The 17,683-nt window shown below is 44.2% G+C and overlaps 1 protein-coding gene across 1 annotated transcript in view; it reads right to left on the bottom strand.

Moving 5' to 3' along the window:
- Nucleotides 1–783: 783 nt before the first annotated feature.
- The window catches only part of SYNPO2L (synaptopodin 2 like), a 35,486-nt gene continuing 18,586 nt past the window's right edge, over nt 784–17,683 (bottom strand). Inside the window, exon 4 of the mRNA XM_059851377.1 lies at nt 784–7,439. Coding sequence (XP_059707360.1) covers nt 5,110–7,439 — 2,330 coding nt within the window. The 3' untranslated portion in view covers nt 784–5,109. The remainder of the gene's footprint in view (nt 7,440–17,683) is intronic.

Genomic DNA, 17,683 nt, shown 5'->3' with positions numbered 1-17,683 from the left:
CAAAAAGAAGCCCTCCTTACAATTAATCTGACAAACTTCCACAAAACTATACTTGAACAAATGTCCAGAGCCTGCAGTCCAGAGCCTGCAGTCTAATCCTACAGCTGATCCCAGAGTCTTTTGCAGTGTTTAGGATGTGCTATCTGTGAGTGAGGTATGTCTCACTCAGGGAAAGGCAACCTGCTAACACTTGTCCTAAATTGAACACAATGAACCTCTCAGGACCCAGAAACTGAGTAGACTTTAACATGAATTAGATTGGTTAAGTTTAGAGTTAGAATTAGACTTGGAGCCTGGGAATACAATGGGATATATTTGATTTTCTGACTGACTTGTTTTTCTGATATCTTGGTTAATATTAAGTTGAATTGTTCAATGCAAGTTTCTAATTGGATTTATCAGAGCTGACCAACTTCCACTGATACTGGATTTACAAACAGAGGGTAGGGTTTAGGTTAGAAGAGGCTGAGGGGCAGTGATGGGGCAGGCCAGCTCAGGCTGGTCCACAAATGTCTTCAATCTGTCAGTGAGTGAGTGTTTTGTAGTCTGTAGTACTGAAGTTTTGGATCTCACTTAAGTTTTTGCTTGCATGGTGCCTTTTTAATGTATAGAGGCTTTAAGTCCAACCTAGGTGTTTTTATTGCTGAGACATCCCATCCTTTTTTGAGCTCCTTATATTCTCTTGTCCTTAGCAGTTTGTAGTAGGTAGTGATAAATGTATGTGCTGTACACATAGCAATTCCTCCTGTGTGCCAAGCAAAGAAAGTGACAAAATGCCACATGTAAAGTGCATATCACAAGTTTATTTCTCTGCACAAACAAATAGAAAGTGATTGTAAATTGGAAAAAAAAAAAAAAAAAGACAAAACAGAAAAGGAAAAAAGGTATTTCTATAAACAAAGATGCCAAATCTGTTCATCTGGGGTCACACCTTTCACCAGACAGAGTGCTGCTGCTGGGCTCCCATTTTCAGAGCACTGATGGGTCTCTTCTAGGAAAAGGGTTTAGTAGGAGTGCTGGATATTACAGCAGAAAGGGAGCATATTCTTTTAGAGGAACAATCTTGCCTCACACTGTGCTCATGTCTGGTATCAGTGACTCCTCATCATACCAGTCTCTTCTGAGATGCTTCCTCCCAGGTGCTGCAGGGTCTTGAGGTTATCTCTGGTAAGTGTTCTCATATACTGAGAGGGAAGGGACTGTTACTTCTGAAGCAAAGATAAAACCCCTGAATTGCCACAGCTGCAATGTGTAGCCTGCAGCATGCTAGAGAGGAGAGATGATAGGCAGTTTTAAATCAGACCCCATGAAGACATCTTCAAATACTTAACAAAGGAACACTGGGGTTTGGCCTACCACTGCAGCTTATAACTTAACAGGTGGGAGCTAAAACTTGTCAAACAACTGTTTATGTCTTTGCTTGTTCAGCAGCTGAGGAATTAGACATTTGGAGAGGCTCAAGACAATCTTACACGTTTCAAAAGTATTCCTTGTAACCTCACCTGTGACCTTTTTAACAGACCAGCCACAGTATTTTCATGAGCAGACATTAGCGGAGCTGCTTAAAGCCAGCAGTAATTCAGGTTTCTTCTTTAAAACTTAACAGATGCATCTCAGTATTATTTCTCATCTCATGCTACTTGCAGCTACAGGCCTTATTTGGGATACGTGAGCACTGTAGGCCTCATTTGCAACAGCCTCTGCTTCTGCAGATCAGTCCTGTGGCAGCATAGGATCCAGAAAAGTTTGTGAGGGGCTGAAATCTATTAAACTACTTCGGTTTTGCTTCTAAACATAGCTTTGAAGCAAGGATGTAAGTAAAATGCAGGATTCCCAGCCTCTTGGTTCTTTTCCTTGCTCTTATATTTAATATTTGTTCTCCAGTCAAACCTAAATTTTTCATTTCCTGCCCATTACACTATCAGAAATTATGGGGCAAATGCATTTATTCCACTGACTTGGATCATGATATCTAACACTGAATGGTGTTTGGCAATCACTCCTCAGCAGAAATCATTGTCTCCCAGAAATCTGGAGTGGGATCACTAAAATACTAAACCCATGCAATCTCCCTTACATAATGAGGCCAGACTTCTTTATTTTTCCAGTGGCAAAATGAATTCCTGAGACTTTCAGGCCCTGAGAGCACTTACTTTAGGGGCCTGAGGGAAAGGGATACTGGAGTAAGATTCAAACTTTCTGAGGTTATTTCTTAACTGCAGAATTGTGTTGAGCACCCTTCCTCTGGTCCACACAACCCCTCTCTACACCTGAGTTTGATAATGCTTTCAGCCTGGGCTAGCTTGTCTGTCTAAGGCTAATGGCTTAAATCGCTAGCCAGGGACAGACAACACTCCACAAGATGAGAGACAAAGCTTTTGGAGCACTGCTACTTCTTGAGTTCCTTCATAGAGCTTTCCTAGATAAAATAGAAGATTCCTCCCTCCATGTTGGGGAAGAGTCACAGAGGTTCAGTTTGTACACAGGTCTTTTTTTTTTCCTTTCTTTCTTTTTATTTTCTTTTTTTTTTTGTTTACTTTTTAATTTTTTTTTTTCCAGAAATGCTGGCAATGCAATGCAGTACAGGATGAGTGAGAAAGCAATCATCTGAGATAGGTTTTATAGCATGGCTTCTCCTCTTCACTGGAGCTAAATGGATTCTGGTGATCTGAATTAACTGGGGTAATGGTTTCTCCTAAGACATCCTCTCTGGGGCTTTTCAGGGACATAATCTCCTCATCAATTCAGGTTGGCTGTTCCTATGTCATACAACCAGAGGCAGCATCTCTTCTGACTCAGCCTCATCTTTGGCCATTAACTCGAGGTATTCCCATGGCTTTTCTTACAATCATGGTTGACAGTGTGCCAAGTAAGGTGTAAGTTCTGTCCTACTCTCTTCCCAGCATGTTCATTATATGTTTCAGGGCCACCAGGAATGTGCACTGCAAACATAGGCGTGCAAAAAAAGTCCAGCCAGAGTGTGAAGGACTCAAAGGCAGAATTGTGAATTACTTCTCCTTTTCTCTCATTCTCTCCCTCCGAAGATTGTCCAGGATCAGAGGTGCTGGCTTGGTTTTCCAGCCTTCTTTTTCTTCACAGGAGAGCACACATGAAAAATCTCCAGGTGCTCACAAAGAAAGATTTTCAAGCCTCCAAGAAAAAGTGGAGCCCCAGCTATCAGGAAAAAGCTACACATCATAAGCTCTTGCTGTGCAGAAGAAGGTTGGCTTAGATTTAGTATGAAACAACACTACCTGCACTGCATACAGACTGCTTCAGACCCACTAGCATTCCTTTTTTCCCCCGAGAACCTACACTTTTGTATATCCAAACTTTGTGCTCAGTCCAGTCAGGGAATGGCTACTGCTTGAAGCAAGGAGCAAGTCTAACGAGGAGGAGACCTGTCTCAAGGAGAGAGCGCTTTGAGACCCTCATTCTGCCTCCTGTACACATTCCTCTGGATTTTCAAAAGGCTGGGCACCCTGACCCAGAAAGAGGTGGCAAACCCCTTCCCTGCAGCTGAGGCATCTGCTGTGTTGGAGCCAGATTTCCAGGAGCAATACTTTCTTGGTGTACTTGTGGGATCACCCTGGAAAAGTGGCTGCTGGCAAAGGAGGATCACAAGCAGAAAGTAAATGGCCGGGGGTGTGTAAACCAGAGTATGATGACATGCACACACACATGCACAGTCCCTACTAAAATGCTGAATTCTTCCTTGGGAAGGCAGTGCTTTCTTTCTGTATGCCTGTGGTATAGAGATTTAGTTGGAGGCTAGCTTGGGACATTCAAGGAATAACCAGTACTGGTTCCCCAGCATCACCAGCAAACTGAACTCTGTATACATGTATGCAGATCCTCTGGGATTCTCAGAGCACTTCAGCTTTTACCAAATAGGCCCCACAATAATACCTAAGTCATTTCATATGAAGTTTTACTTGTGACTTTCTGTTTTCCTGACCTCCACTTCCATGCTGAGAATGTCTGTAAAGGCCCTCTGTTTTTCCCTCATCACAAAGCTTTCAGCAAGTTTTATGTCATGACCCATTTCTAATCTAGCCCCGCTTCTATCCTGAACTAAACCAAAAGATCATGAACAAATGCATATTCAGTCCTGCCTCATTTTAAAGCCAACTGTACCTCCTCCCATGCAATCCACCTTTCTACTTACAGCTTCCATATCCTGTTCAGTGGGACTGGTGCTGCAGGGCCTTTCTTTGTGCCAACCAGACACTGCCTGAACTTAGCTTTGACTTTGTGTATCCTCAAAAATGGATACATCCTTCTGCAGTTCCCGTGATAGCCCCATCAAGTCCCCTCAAAGCCCCTCATTAGCAAACTATTTCCAGACCTGATAGTGGTAATTAGTACAGCTAGGATGACTCTCCTTTTTACCCCCAGCCCTGGTGACTTGAGGAACAGGCACACATGGGCACTCTCGGGAGCAGGCCACACTGCCCACATGTGCATGGGCAAACACCACTGCTCACTCTGCTCTCTTGCCTTCTGTCCCATGCCCCCACAGAGGGAGTTCTGGGAGAAATGTCCCAGGTGAGGCCCCACTTGTCCTTTCACTCCCTGCTGAGTGTTGCTGTGTGCATGTGTGTGTACACACACAAGTGAACATGTACAGAGAGAAGAACAGTCACATGGGAAAGCTGCAGCTTCTGCTCTGTAATCCCACCTCTCACCCTTTCTTCCTGGAAAAATCTTGCCTCCCAGTTTCCTTCCATGCAGGGGTGACTTCAAAGCCCTTGGGAAAGGAAAACTACTGCTTCATGTGTGTCTCCATGTGAGATAATCTTTGCCATTCACCCTTTCTGGAGGTGGGTTTTGCTGCTGTGTACAAGTTCCCAGTCTTTGTGTACCACACACGTGCCCTCTCTCCATGTTCTTCCTCCTACTGTAGCCACAGCCAGTAAGCCTTTCTATGAAGCATCCCATCTGAGACCAAGGGGAGGCTGGGGAAGGGGGTAGTGCTGAAGGGCAGTAATTTTTTGGGGGTTTTTTCCTTCATTTTGTGTCACTCATCCCAATGTACTGAGCTGACATGAAAGACAAAACAAGCGCTATCTCTGTGGGGCCACAGACGGGATGGGAGGGGTGCCTGCCTCAGTGATGGCCAAAACTTGGCCTCCACACATTGGCCTGCATGCCTGTTCTTGCTGCAGAGAATTTGGGCCTGGCCACCTGAAACCGAGAGGCAGAGGCTGAGTTTGGAGGAGGTCCCTGTCCCACCTGTCCAGGCTCTGGGGAGCTCTGATATGGCTTAGGTGAGGGGCTGAGCTCCACCTGGAAGGGTGCTGGTGTAGCAGGGGCAGAAGAGGCCATTTCTGTTCTCCACAACGGCTCATCCAGAGTGGTGGCTGAGCGGGGCACAAGCACAGTGGGTGCCAGGCTGCTGGAGGCTGGCATGGGAGCCGGAGTGGAGAAGCGACGAATCTCCTGGGTCTTGGCTATTTTCACAGGGACCTGCTTGGCTGCCATGAAGGATGAGCTAGCCTGTGGGGTTGGCTGACCAGGAGTAGTCTGAGTGCTGGGGCTTGGGGGATCCCCAAAACAGAACATGGCTGACTTCAATTGATAGGGCTGGTGGCGCATTAAATCAATGACCTTGATCCCTGATTTCTGGCCAGGTGCCTTTTTCACTTTGCTCTCTGCTTTGCTAGCCTGAGATTTGCTGGCTGCCAGGGGATAGAAAGGGGAATGCATTGGGTTGTAAGCTATTGGAGGCGGAGCCCGGATGTTGGGTGAATATTTCCAGCATGAGGGTAGAGAAGGGGATGGAGAAGGGGTCCTGGGATTGTAGTCTGGCTTCGGTGTTGTTTCCACCACAAATTTGTCCATGCGGCTCTGGCGTTTGGCAAAGAGCTCTGCCCCCTTGCCTTTGAGCTGAGGCATGTCCTGGGCCCCATTTACCAATCCAGCATCTTGCTGAGGCTTGGGGGCCACTGGAGGTGGGGTCTTGAACTTGCGGCCTGAGGACTGCATGAAGTTGCAGGCCTCAGCACCCAGGCTGAGGAAGTCTTCCTCAGGCCCAGACTCAAAGCCTGCTGCAGGGTGGTCACCCTTTGGCTTCTCATCCAGGTTCTGCACCAGAGACAGGAGCTCAGGGTTGGGTGAATTCTTCTTCTTCTCCTCAATCTTACTGAACATGGGTTTCTTGTTGCCCCGTCGGCGAGCCTCCTGCAGGATGCCTGTGCGGGGAGCTGGCACAGCAATCCTCTGCTCCCTGGAGGCTAAGGGCTCTGAAGGAGGTCGTGGCATTGCTGGGGTGATGGCAGAAGAAGGCTGTTTTGGCACAGGGGAACTGCTTCTCACGTGCTGTGATGGTGCTGGACTAATATACAATGAAGCAGAGGCTGTTCCAGGGACTCGTGGCTGGGATGCTGCAGAGGCCACATCCCCTCCTGGCTTTGAGGGAGTTGACAGAAAGATAGAGGTGGTGGATGTCCGGGCAGTGTTGGCAGAAGGCTTGACCTCTGAAGCACTTCCTCCCCCTTTTGGCTGTGACTCCAGTGGTGATGTTGGTCTTCCTGGTGCAGGAATATACAGAGATGTGGAGGAGCTGACTGGACCACGCTGTGTTGGCACTGGTGCATTGGCAGGTGTTCCTGGAACCAGAGGTGAGAAAGGGGGAACCACTGTGCTTTGCCCACCCAGACTTTCAGTGGGTTTTTTGGGTGCAGGTGGCCTAAAGATGACAGAGGATGTTGCTGGACGCTGACCAGAAAAGCCAGGAGTAAAGGGCCGTGCAGACCTGTTGAACATGCTTGTTGAACTTGCAGAGAAGGGGTCAGGGGTGCTTGGGGGAGGAGGGAGGAAAGTGGGGCTGGGGGCAGTTAGGAGCTGAGCGGGGGCTGGCTGCTTGCTGGGCACTTGCACAGCTTCCAGGTGGATGCTGAGGGGCACATTGTCTGCCTTCTCTGGCACAGGCATATCTCCGTTCACTGTGCCCTGATTTGGCTGGGCAGCTGGGGCAAGTGCTGGGCTCTTCTGCACTGGTGTTTTCTCAACTGTGTACTTTCCAGCCCGTTCCCTCTGCTGCTCAAATAATCGTGCTCCTTTACCTGAGGCCTCACTCAAACCTTTTTGCTTCTCTTCCTTCTGTTCAGAGTCAGATTTGGATTTTTCAATGTCTAGGTATGTGTTGTCCCAGTCTGAGTGATTAGTTAGGCTTCGGGCATCAGAGAAACCTTCCTCATCAAATTCAGATTCACTGGTTGGAAAAACTCCGTCTTCCTCCTCGTACGAGCGGTCTTCATCAACACTGCCAAAGCTTACCAATGTATACTTCTTAGCCCTCTGCCTGCGTTTCTTAAACATCAGCACCCCCTTGGAGTGGGGGTTGGGTGCATCTGTCAGCAGGGATGCAATGGTTCTGCACTTAGTTTTGGCTTCTTTCACATTCTTCTCCTGGATGCTTTCGTGGCGGTGGAGCTCTGAAAGAGATAGAGAGAGGCACTCTGAGAGATCAGAAAAGGGTGGGCAGAGTTGGACAGTGAAAGGGCTATAGGTGTTCTAGTGCACATAAGAGGAAACACACCCCTTGCACTTTTTTTCATTCCACTTTTGCTGATTATATAAACTGTCTTTATAAACTGTGTCTTTTAACTGTTGCTAGAAAATCAGGAGCAGTTTTCTCTTTCCCTGCAAATGCAATAGAAGGTGTGGGGAGGGAACTCCTCCCACTCTGATGGCCAGTCTGTTTTCTCATCATAGCTGGGATTTGCTATTTCTGAAGCATGTGAACAAGAGTCCCTGATGTTTTTACAGTGCTTCCCTTGCTTGTGGAAATTTTTACCATTTATTTTTCACCCTGAAGGTGGAGCCCTGCTTTCTGTAGATATTCCTTCTATCATTTCAGAGGATTGCACGTGTGCAAAAGGAGAGGTGCTCTGCAGGCACAGCAGGGCTACTCCTGATCTAAGCCCTGCAACGTCAGCTACAGTCAGTGTGTTGCAGCAGCATGGTGTGTAGCACTGTTTGCTGCTCTGCAGCAGCTCTGACACTGCAGGAGGCAAAGGAAGAATGATTTCATCCTTGCTGCTGTTTCTTCCCTGTGCCCCATGCCTGGCAAGGAAGAAGAGTATCTGCCCCTAAGCAAGAATCCCGGATCCCCACAACTGGTCAGCCAGACCAGAAGGAAATCCACTTAGACAGGCTTGTTTGGAAAAGACACCACCTGTTGGGACACTGGCATAAAAGTGTGGGATAATAATTTTCCATGTGCTCTGTGGTCAGTCAAGTCCCAGGGAGGAACATTGTGTCCTCTGTCTTTGTGTGCTGGGAAAGCAGGTGGTGAACAAGATTCAATAGTAAAACCAGACTTGTCTGCCCCAATGAAAGAATGGACATGCCTTGAATCACTGTTGAAGTGACAGAAGTCAGCATTAGCCTTGCACAGAAGAAAAACCCCACATACCTAAACCACAGACTAATTTGTGTTGTCTTTCATTTCACCCTTTTCCATTGTTTTTTTCCCAGCATGATAGTGCAGATGAAACAACCATCCACTGTATGCATCTAATAATTGTCAAAAAACCACCTTGTCCAGCCCTGACATTCCCAAGAGAGATGTAATAAATTCTGCTGTGCTGAAGGGAGAGGAGAGGAGAGGAGAGGAGAGGAGAGGAGAGGAGAGGAGAGGAGAGGAGAGGAGAGGAGAGGAGAGGAGAGGAGAGGAGAGGAGAGGAGAGGAGAGGAGAGGAGAGGAGAGGAGAGGAGAGGAGAGGAGAGGAGAGGAGAGGAGAGGAGAGGAGAGGAGAGGAGAGGAGAGGAGAGGAGAGGAGAGGAGCAAGGCATTGCTGAGGGATGGTGTTAGCTCAAGAGATAATGGAAGCTGCTCAGTCCTCTCAGGATCTCACTTCTGATCATTTTATCACAAAGCATTCATACTATGTGAACCTGTTAATGTCACAGAGTCACCTGCGGTGAGGGACAGGGAGCTTAGTTAAGAAGTTTACTAGTTTTCCTGAGAGCTGCAGTCTCCCAAAACCTTTCTAGTCCACACAATTGTGGTGTCATCATTCCATACTGCATCAGTGTAACCACAGCAGAAAAAGCTTCCCTTTCCCTGCTGAAAATAAAGTGTTGATTTGCAAAGCAGTCATCCTTCCAGGAAGCTCTCAAAGTTTGCAGCCATTCCATAGCACATGCTGCTGCTTTGGGATTTCAGCAAGGGGAATTCTGTGGTTTGAGATCACTTCATATGGATGCACAGTCCATTCCTCTCCTTTGCACCCAGAACTAGACACAGGAAAAGCAATGCTGAAATGGCTCATTATTTGTACTTGCATTTGCAAAGTGAAGGCTCTTGGCAAAACTTTCCTTACAGAATAACTCCTGAACCTTGCTGAACCAAGACTGAAGTAGTGTCCAGGTTTATGAGTAGATTTAGTGTTCTTCAGGGCAGTTACAGACTTGCCCTCTAAGACCTGCTCTCCATGGTAGAAACAAGCTACAGTCCCTGAAGGTCTGCCCATTTCATTTACAAATCTGCATGCCTGTGTCTCTAGGGGTTGTTGACAATGGAGAAAATAAGGGAAATTGCTACAAACAGCCTTACTAAAAGCTATACCTCACCTGGTGGTATTTTGCTTCTAAATTTACAAGGAGAAAGAGCTGCACCACAGAATCTTAGTCAAGTGCAGAATATGTAAACTCTGGCCTGAGTGACTCACGGGAGGATTTCTAGCATCAGGAGCTACCAGATAGGAAGAAACACCATTCAAAGTGATGTCTGCACAGCCCTATCTGACAGCAGACTACCATGGAAGTGCCAACTCTAAACTCTGGGCTAGCAAATACTGTCAGAGAAAATGTAACAGAACATGGTCTTGGCTTTAACTCCACCAGCCTAGCTCAGCATTAGGATTCATGTACAACTTCCCTAGAAAGCTGCTCTGAACTGTCCTGTGCTCTGAAGGAGCTGGCAAATAGGGCCCTCTGGGACCTGCTTCTCACCTCCCTCTTTTCTTCTTCCTGCCCTTCTCCTCATCAAAGGCTAAAGCACATGACTAATTACACCAGTCCTCCCAACAGAAAATGGTCATGCTATTCAAGCTACAATCTTCCACAACAGTTTAAGAAAAAGAGGAAGAGAAATCGACAAGATGACTTGTAGAAGGTAAAGAGCAAGAATGAAATCAGAATAGGCAAAAGAATGGGGTCAGGAGAGTAGGCTAAAAAAAATAGGCGAAAGGAAAGAATAAAGGAAGAAGAGAAACGAGAAGCGAAGTGAAAAGAAAAAAGAAAAGAGAAGAGAAGAGAAGAGAAGAGAAGAGAAGAGAAGAGAAGAGAAGAGAAGAGAAGAGAAGAGAAGAGAAGAGAAGAGAAAAAAAAGAAAAGAAAAGAAAAAAGAAAAAAGAAAAGAAAAGAAAAGAAAAGAAAAGAAAAGAAAAGAAAAGAAAAGAAAAGAAAAGAAAAGAAAAGAAAAGAAAAGAAAAGAAAAGATTTGTACCTGCATAAGGCTGATCCAAGCTTGAGAGAGTAGAGTCCAGACCTGGAGAACTGGGCATGTCACAAAGCCCGTTTAATTCACAACTCCCCATAAACAGAAAGAGAGGCAATGAGAGACGAGCAAAGCAAAGCTCTTCTGGAGCAGAACCAAAACTCTGAGATGTCCAAGCTCTTTGCTATCAGTCCACAAGCCTTTTAAAGCCTCTCTTTTGTCTCATAGCCTTTGCTGCTGAAAGCCATGAGGTCACTTAGTCTATTTTTGTCTTCATAGCTTCATCACTGAGCAGTGTGATGGACATTGTCACCTGGCACTTACACTTATTCTTTCCCCCTCCCTGTACTCCCCATAAGCAGAAACTCCTATTTTTAATTTTAAAATAAGAAAATATACTCTATATTATCACAGCTTCTATGGTGCAAGCTTCAGTTTAGAAAGGTGCAGGCTTCAAGTTAGTGTTACCAATGCCTCAATGTCCAGCATTTCTGTGCCAAAGAGCCCTTCAGAGAGATAAAACTAACACAATGTGCATGTCCAACATGGAGAAGCAGAAGAAACCTGCACAGGAGAAAAATAACTTTCCTTGCCTGAAACTCTCAGAGAGCACTCAGCTCCAGGTAAAGAGGAAGAAAAGAGAGAGCAGGAGCTTTCCTGTGTATATCAATTTTCTTGCATGTCTGAGGAGAACCAGTCCATGATTCAGATTTCTGTTGTGTACACAGAGGAGGAACATTTAACAGAGGAGCATTAGGATTCTGGATGCCTGCAGGGAAGTTGCTCAGCTGAATTAAAACAGCAGAGGCTGTTACCTACACTGAAAGCATGGTTGTGCCCAGGGAGGGTGACAGAGAATTTGGAAACCAGGGAGAGGTGTTTTGGTAGCACCATTCAGACCTCCAGCACAGGAGACTGAGAGGTGTTGAAAGATGAGATGCTGATAGTGAGGACTGTGGTGGATGGGAAGGAAGGGAATTGATGGTGCTGGGAAGTCTGCAGATCTCTGCAGTTGTGGCCTGCTCAGCATCTCTTCACACTTTGTCTAGGTCCTGGCTTACCACTCCTTTCTGTACTCGAGTAATAGCTCCTGTGAGACAAACCCAAAGCCATGGCCAAAGGACACCCTCCCATGATTCTCCCTCCCAGCAGCCCCAGCCTTAGCAATTCTGTAGCCTTGGCAGACAATCTCCAGTGTTAGAGAGACTGGAAAAATGAGTGTCTGACCCTACATGCTGAAATCCAGCAGCCATCACTGCACACCAAGAAGACAACTCCCACAAGGCAACACTGCTGTGGAGAGACCTGTCATGTGTCATACAGAGGCTCTTAGAGCAAGAGCAATGAAAGTGGTTCAGCCTCTTCTTTGATGAATATTTACATATATAGGGATATATGTATATATATGTGTCTTTGGGGAAACCTTTTAATATTGATACATCCACTGGAATGAAAATACAGCTCTGTCTCTTGTAAGAACATTCAAATGGAATAGATAAAAGAGTAAAAGGAAGGGTTATAAAACTCTCATAAATTCTGTTGGTGTGGTGAATAATTTCTATAGAAAACTTTTTGTTAACTTCTAAAGCACTTATTTCATGTACACACTGAATTCTGTTGGAAAAAATCCACAAAAAGGAAAAATTTCTATTAAGAAAAGCCTATAGAAGTTCTCCTCTTAACTAAGTTTCACTGAAGTGAAATTATTTTTGTTACTAATTACAGTAAAGAGAAGTGTAAAAAGTACAAATCATTTCAAGATCAGGCCTTATTAAAAGAAAGTATTTTAATGCCCAGGCAAGCTACTGAACAAGCAGGCTTACATATGGTCAGATACTGTTCATGTTCTCTAGGAAACAAAAAACGGTAAATTTTATTACTAAAAGCGAATTCTAGAAAATAAGATACTCTGCTTCTTCTAGAGATAAAGAGCTAGAGCTAAAGAGCATGTTCCTCTGTGATGAAATGCTACTTGTCAACTGCATTTTTCAAAAGTGGTCACCTCAAATTTTGTTCTTCCAGCTATTTATGTTAGACAAAGTCATTTTTCCATGGCTAATGTTGCAAATACCTCAGTAAGCCATTAGAGGCTACAGACATCTCATGCTTTACATACCTGAAGTCCTTTCAAAATGAGATTTGGATGGGTTATATTGACCTTCTAAGTATTTCCCTGTTGAAAGTTCCAACCTTTAAAGCTTTGATCAGTATTTAAATTGCAAACAGTTAAGCAGAGGAGTATATATTCTTTTCCCTCAAAGTAAAGCTAAAACTCTTGGGATAGGAAATATTTGTCTTGGATATTTGCACACTTCCTTCACATAACCTGTGCATAGTATAAAACACAGATATGGCTTCAGCTTCAATTTAGGATGCTACAGACAAATGCTACAGTCCTACTCAAGTCTGCAACACTTTAGCATGTGTCTGAGGTTAAATAGTTAAAATACTTGTCAAACCAGTGTTTCTTCTTAAATGGCTAGTGATTTTAAGTGTGCCAGTGAGACACTGCTCCACTGCAATCTCATGGTTTTGGAAAAACAGAAAGAAACAGGCTTTTCTGAAGGTAAATTAACAGCTCAGGGGAAAAAAGCATGCCCATTCATTTTGGAGATTTTTGAGCACTCTTAGCCATAGTGCTATTGGAGAGCTCTGTTAGGTAGAGAGGGTGTAGAGAGATCACTGTGCATGGCTGCAATATCTTAGTCTCATGGTATCCTGCTGGAGACTTGAATAGCTTTTTCATTCAAAAAAATCTCTCAGCTTGGTGACAGTTTGCCCTTCTTTCTGAGCTGGATGGAAAAGTAACAGCAAAAGTGCAAAAGGTAGCACACATGGCCAGTTTTTCTGTGCTGACAGCTCACACCTGGGCCCTGGATATTCTCCACATAGCCTTCTCCCAAAGGAGAACTATCTTTTGCCAGGGCAGGGTCTGTTGAATGCACTAGTAAATCTGTCTTTTGCAGTTTTAGCCCAATTTCCTCTGAAAGGTTTATGCAGTCATTGCTGCATGTCTTTTGATCTTACCCATTTCATGCTAATAGCATTTGAGTCCATTTGCTAATTTTAAGAGTGTGAAGTCACAAAGATACAATAATGCTCCTACAAGTTTACATGGAAATAGGAGGCTCAGCAGAGGAGAGAGACCCCCTTAATTTGACATCAAAAACTGAAGAACACACACACACATACACACACACAAACACACAAATGCTTTCTCATTTTAACTGTGAGTGACAGACATCAGACAGATTTGCATTTACTAGACATGAGAGAATGGGATATCAAATACAAAACATAAAAGGATGCCAGGATCTGCTAAGTCTGCTGCTTACAAAATTGATGTCTGACAGCAGGATACCACTGATTGATCACGTCTTTGTCTTTCAGTCTATCCAACATCCACTCCAGTAATACAGACAAGTATATGCTCACCATCTCACTATGTGGACTTGATTAATCCACTTGCCATATAGTCTCATTAACCAGTTGATTTTAGTCATTTTCTGCAACTATTCAAGCTCCTGCTACATTAAAAATTCTAGCCTTTCATGAGACAACTGTATATCTTCCATGTGTTATGTCATCTGCCAATTAATACACAGCAATCTCCATTGAATCCCTGTGACACCCATTGAAAATGGTATTATTGCTATTTCCTGTTACTGCTTGCTAGGTACAACAGCCAAGAGAAACAAGCCACATTTACAAAGCTTCACTAGCAGGAATTAGCATCTGAAAAAGCAAATAGGAAGACAACAGTGGTGTACCTGGGAACACTTTTGAGCTCCTCAGTCCAGGTAACCCCCCCCCCTCCCCAGTGTCCCCCACACACCTGGGTTTCTCTGGGAAGAAAAACCAGAGAGAAGCTGCAAGGTGTCTCAGCTACGTTCCAGATCTGAATAACAGCAGTTTTGGGGCTGTGGTGTGCCCCACAGTACATGCTGCTTGTTCCGTCTAAATGCAGCCAGAGGATAAGATCCACTGACAGAAGAGAAGAGGGCTGGGATTTTTTATCATCTGTCTCCTTGCCAGTCATATAACATTGAGGTGGAGAGGACCTTTGATTGACATTAGTGTTCAAAGCTCTGTGAGTGAAAATATAGAGGTAGTCCTGTTAGATTCAGAAGGCCAGTGAAACACTACTACCAACTTAGCCAGTTAGCTCATCTGACATCATGAACCGTTAATAGCAATGTTTTCTGTTCTATTCTTAGCCAATTGTGTGGTCACCTTATGGTAGTCCTGTCTCATCCATATTTCTCTCATTGGAAAAGTCATGTGGAACTGTATCAAGTATCTTATAGAAGCCAGAGTATATACTGTGTTCATGTTATTCCTTCAGCCATGAAGTCTTATCTTACTGAGCAGGTCAAAGATTCTTTCTACTTTTTATTAGTCCATGTTGATTTTACTTTTCATTTTGTTTTCTGCAAATATGCATCAAAAAATTACTTCATGCACCTAATTGAAGCGAAATGATTTTTTTTCCTATTGTGACCGCCTATGTCTGCTAGAAGGGTATATTCTTGGTCTTTTTCCCTGAGACCCTTCTCATTATTCCAAGGTACTTGGCAAGGACTGAGGACTATTCTGATACAAGTTTCATTAATTCCTTACATTTGACCTCTACAGAGAATCTGACTCAGCCCTGTCCTTTCAGTATAATCAGTGTATCAAGATACGCTGAATCTACTCGCCCCCGTTTCTGCTCCTGTTTCTTTCTGCAAAGAGCGAGATCTTAGTTAATGTAAGTGGTAGATACTGGTGACAGTAAAGCTTTACACATTTCCCAGCAAACTGGTGTCCCTTCCTATGATGGGTTTAAGTGAAACCGAAGAACAAGTATTAGCCAGGTTAACAGCCTTCTCCTTCCTAGCTATAATTTTCTCTCACTTCTTTTAAGTAATGGCTGTTGTTTAATCACTCCTTGTCAAAGTCCTTTTATGCCTCACCCTTTTATACCTCTCCCTCATCAACGCTATCACTTTGTCTCAAAAACATTTCAGTGTTGTCCCTGAGCAGACTTGTCCCTACCTTGTCAGCAACCTTGTCCCATATCACTTTCAGAACTGATGGAAACAACTGGATGGGAAAAGGATTCATGTTGTCTGTTTGCATTACAAATTCTTTCAACTAATATGTCAAAACCCTGGAATCTAAAACTAGCAGCTGGATTAAGACAGTCTGTGGGGTTATATGTATAGCTGTTTCAGTGTGATTATTGCTCTAATCACCTTTGTGATCTGAGCTATTGGCAAAATTTTGATTTAATGCCACTGTTCCCCCTCAGTGTTACACATCCTAAGTCAGAGTGGAAGTGCATGTGCAAGGCCAGGCTATGTTAACTTAACATATGGGACAACACAGTCTGAAAAATAACTAACTGGGACTCTGCAAGGACAATGGAAGTGTCAGCTTGGAAACAAACTCTGACACTACTTTGTGAGCAGCAGGATGATGAATGACCTCTGACCATGTCTGAGGAACTGTGACCCAGAGTCAGAGTCCCTGTGCTGACAATAATAACATAGAAGTAGTGCCTGAGTAACTGATAGTTTAAAAAAAGGTGCTTCAAATGATATCTCATAGAGTAGAAATACTAGGAAAAATGAAAAATACATCTTCAAATGCTAAAGATCTTTTCCCCCCCAGAGAATATTATCTGCAGCTAGATTTATCTTGAGCTAACACATGTTCAGCTAAATTCATGTCTCTGTCAGGCTCTGGGGCAGCAGGATTGCAGTGAGGTGCAAAGGTAGAGCAGAGCAGAACTCTATCAGCTTTACTTCCAGTGCTGCAACCCACAACATCCTCATTGAAATGCTGGACAAGAGTGATGCCTGAGGGAACGATTCTGGAAGTCTCCAGTAAGAATACCTGAGGAAGATGGCAAATTACTTGTGACAATTATGAGATGACTCAAGAAAGAATGAAGAATTCATCCACGCTAGCTAAGACAGGCAGCAGTAGTTTATAATCTGGCTTCTGCCCTGTTAATATATCAGCCTGAAAATATTACCTCTGGTTTCCATAGGGGGACAGAAACTGAAGGAATAAGATCAAATGTTGTACTCAAGCCTAAAGGTGGAGAAAGAGGGCTCTAGATGCCTGGTGTTTATTTCTCTGTAGTCTTTAATAAATGCCTTCCAAGTGGCAGAGAATTCAAAGATGAATGACAGTTATTAAGTGGGGTTTCTTACATAAACACATACAAGTAGACTGCTACTGCGGTGTATGGAAACTGATTTCCCAAGCGGAAGCAATTTCTAGTTTCATGCATGCTGAAATGAGATCAGTCTCTCCATCTGTGATTCAACCCTGGAAGCTGTTGTCCTTGTTTTCTGAATGGCTGGCTGCTCATTGAGCGGCAAGGGCCAAGGCTGATTCAGCATGGCTTCACACTGCTAGGAACAGACTTTTGTAAGATCAATAGTTCAGGAATTAATTTTAATCTCCTGGTCTAAGCAGAATGCTTTTCTATTTTACTTTAAGGCATGTAGGATGTAGTAGTAGTAGGCGGCTATTATCCTAAACCTATTGGTCTCCTAGCCTGCAGTGAATGACAAAACCAGTAAGTTAGTCTAACAGGCACATAACTGTGATAATTAGTTACAACTGTCAAAACTGAAAGCCAAGTAGAAAATGTGGTGCAATAACTTCAAACTGCCATTCAGTTACTTCATCTTGTTCACAGCCCTTGTGGCCTATACCAGTTGTAATGGGCTGAGGGATGGCTTGCTGCACTCACCCTCTCTGCAGAGAAATGTGACTGCAGTCACTCTTAGAAGAGGTAATCTCTATGACCTGCCGATGAATAGGCCACTTATTTATAAGCAACCTATCTTTTCAAGTGATGCTGCTGTACATCCGCTTTAAACAAGAAGGATTTCCTTTTCTGATATGGAATGTAGTAACTTTGATGACTCTGCACAGGCAGCCAGGCCCATATAAAGCAGAGGAGGAAATTTCTCCACCCAGTTTTCCCTCCCTTCCCCTACCATACATGGAGAGACTCTTGAATCCTAGGAACTAAAAATAGTTCAGCAGATAAGTTTAAATTAAGATATTTTGAAGCACTGATATTTTTCACTGACACAGTGTGATAGCAAGTTAGGAATAGACTGCTGTCCTGGTATGTCTATCCTATTTCCAGTTGTGAGAAAGGCTGAGCCTTTTGTCCGGTGAGATGATTTAGGATGGCGGTGAAAATACAGTGCACCCTAGAGAGCA

Source organism: Haemorhous mexicanus, chromosome 7, assembly GCF_027477595.1.
Source record: "Haemorhous mexicanus isolate bHaeMex1 chromosome 7, bHaeMex1.pri, whole genome shotgun sequence".
In the NCBI taxonomy this organism is placed as follows: Eukaryota; Metazoa; Chordata; class Aves; order Passeriformes; family Fringillidae; genus Haemorhous; species Haemorhous mexicanus.
Note: the sequence above shows the minus strand (reverse complement) of the source record. Positions and strands in the feature narration are given on the sequence as shown.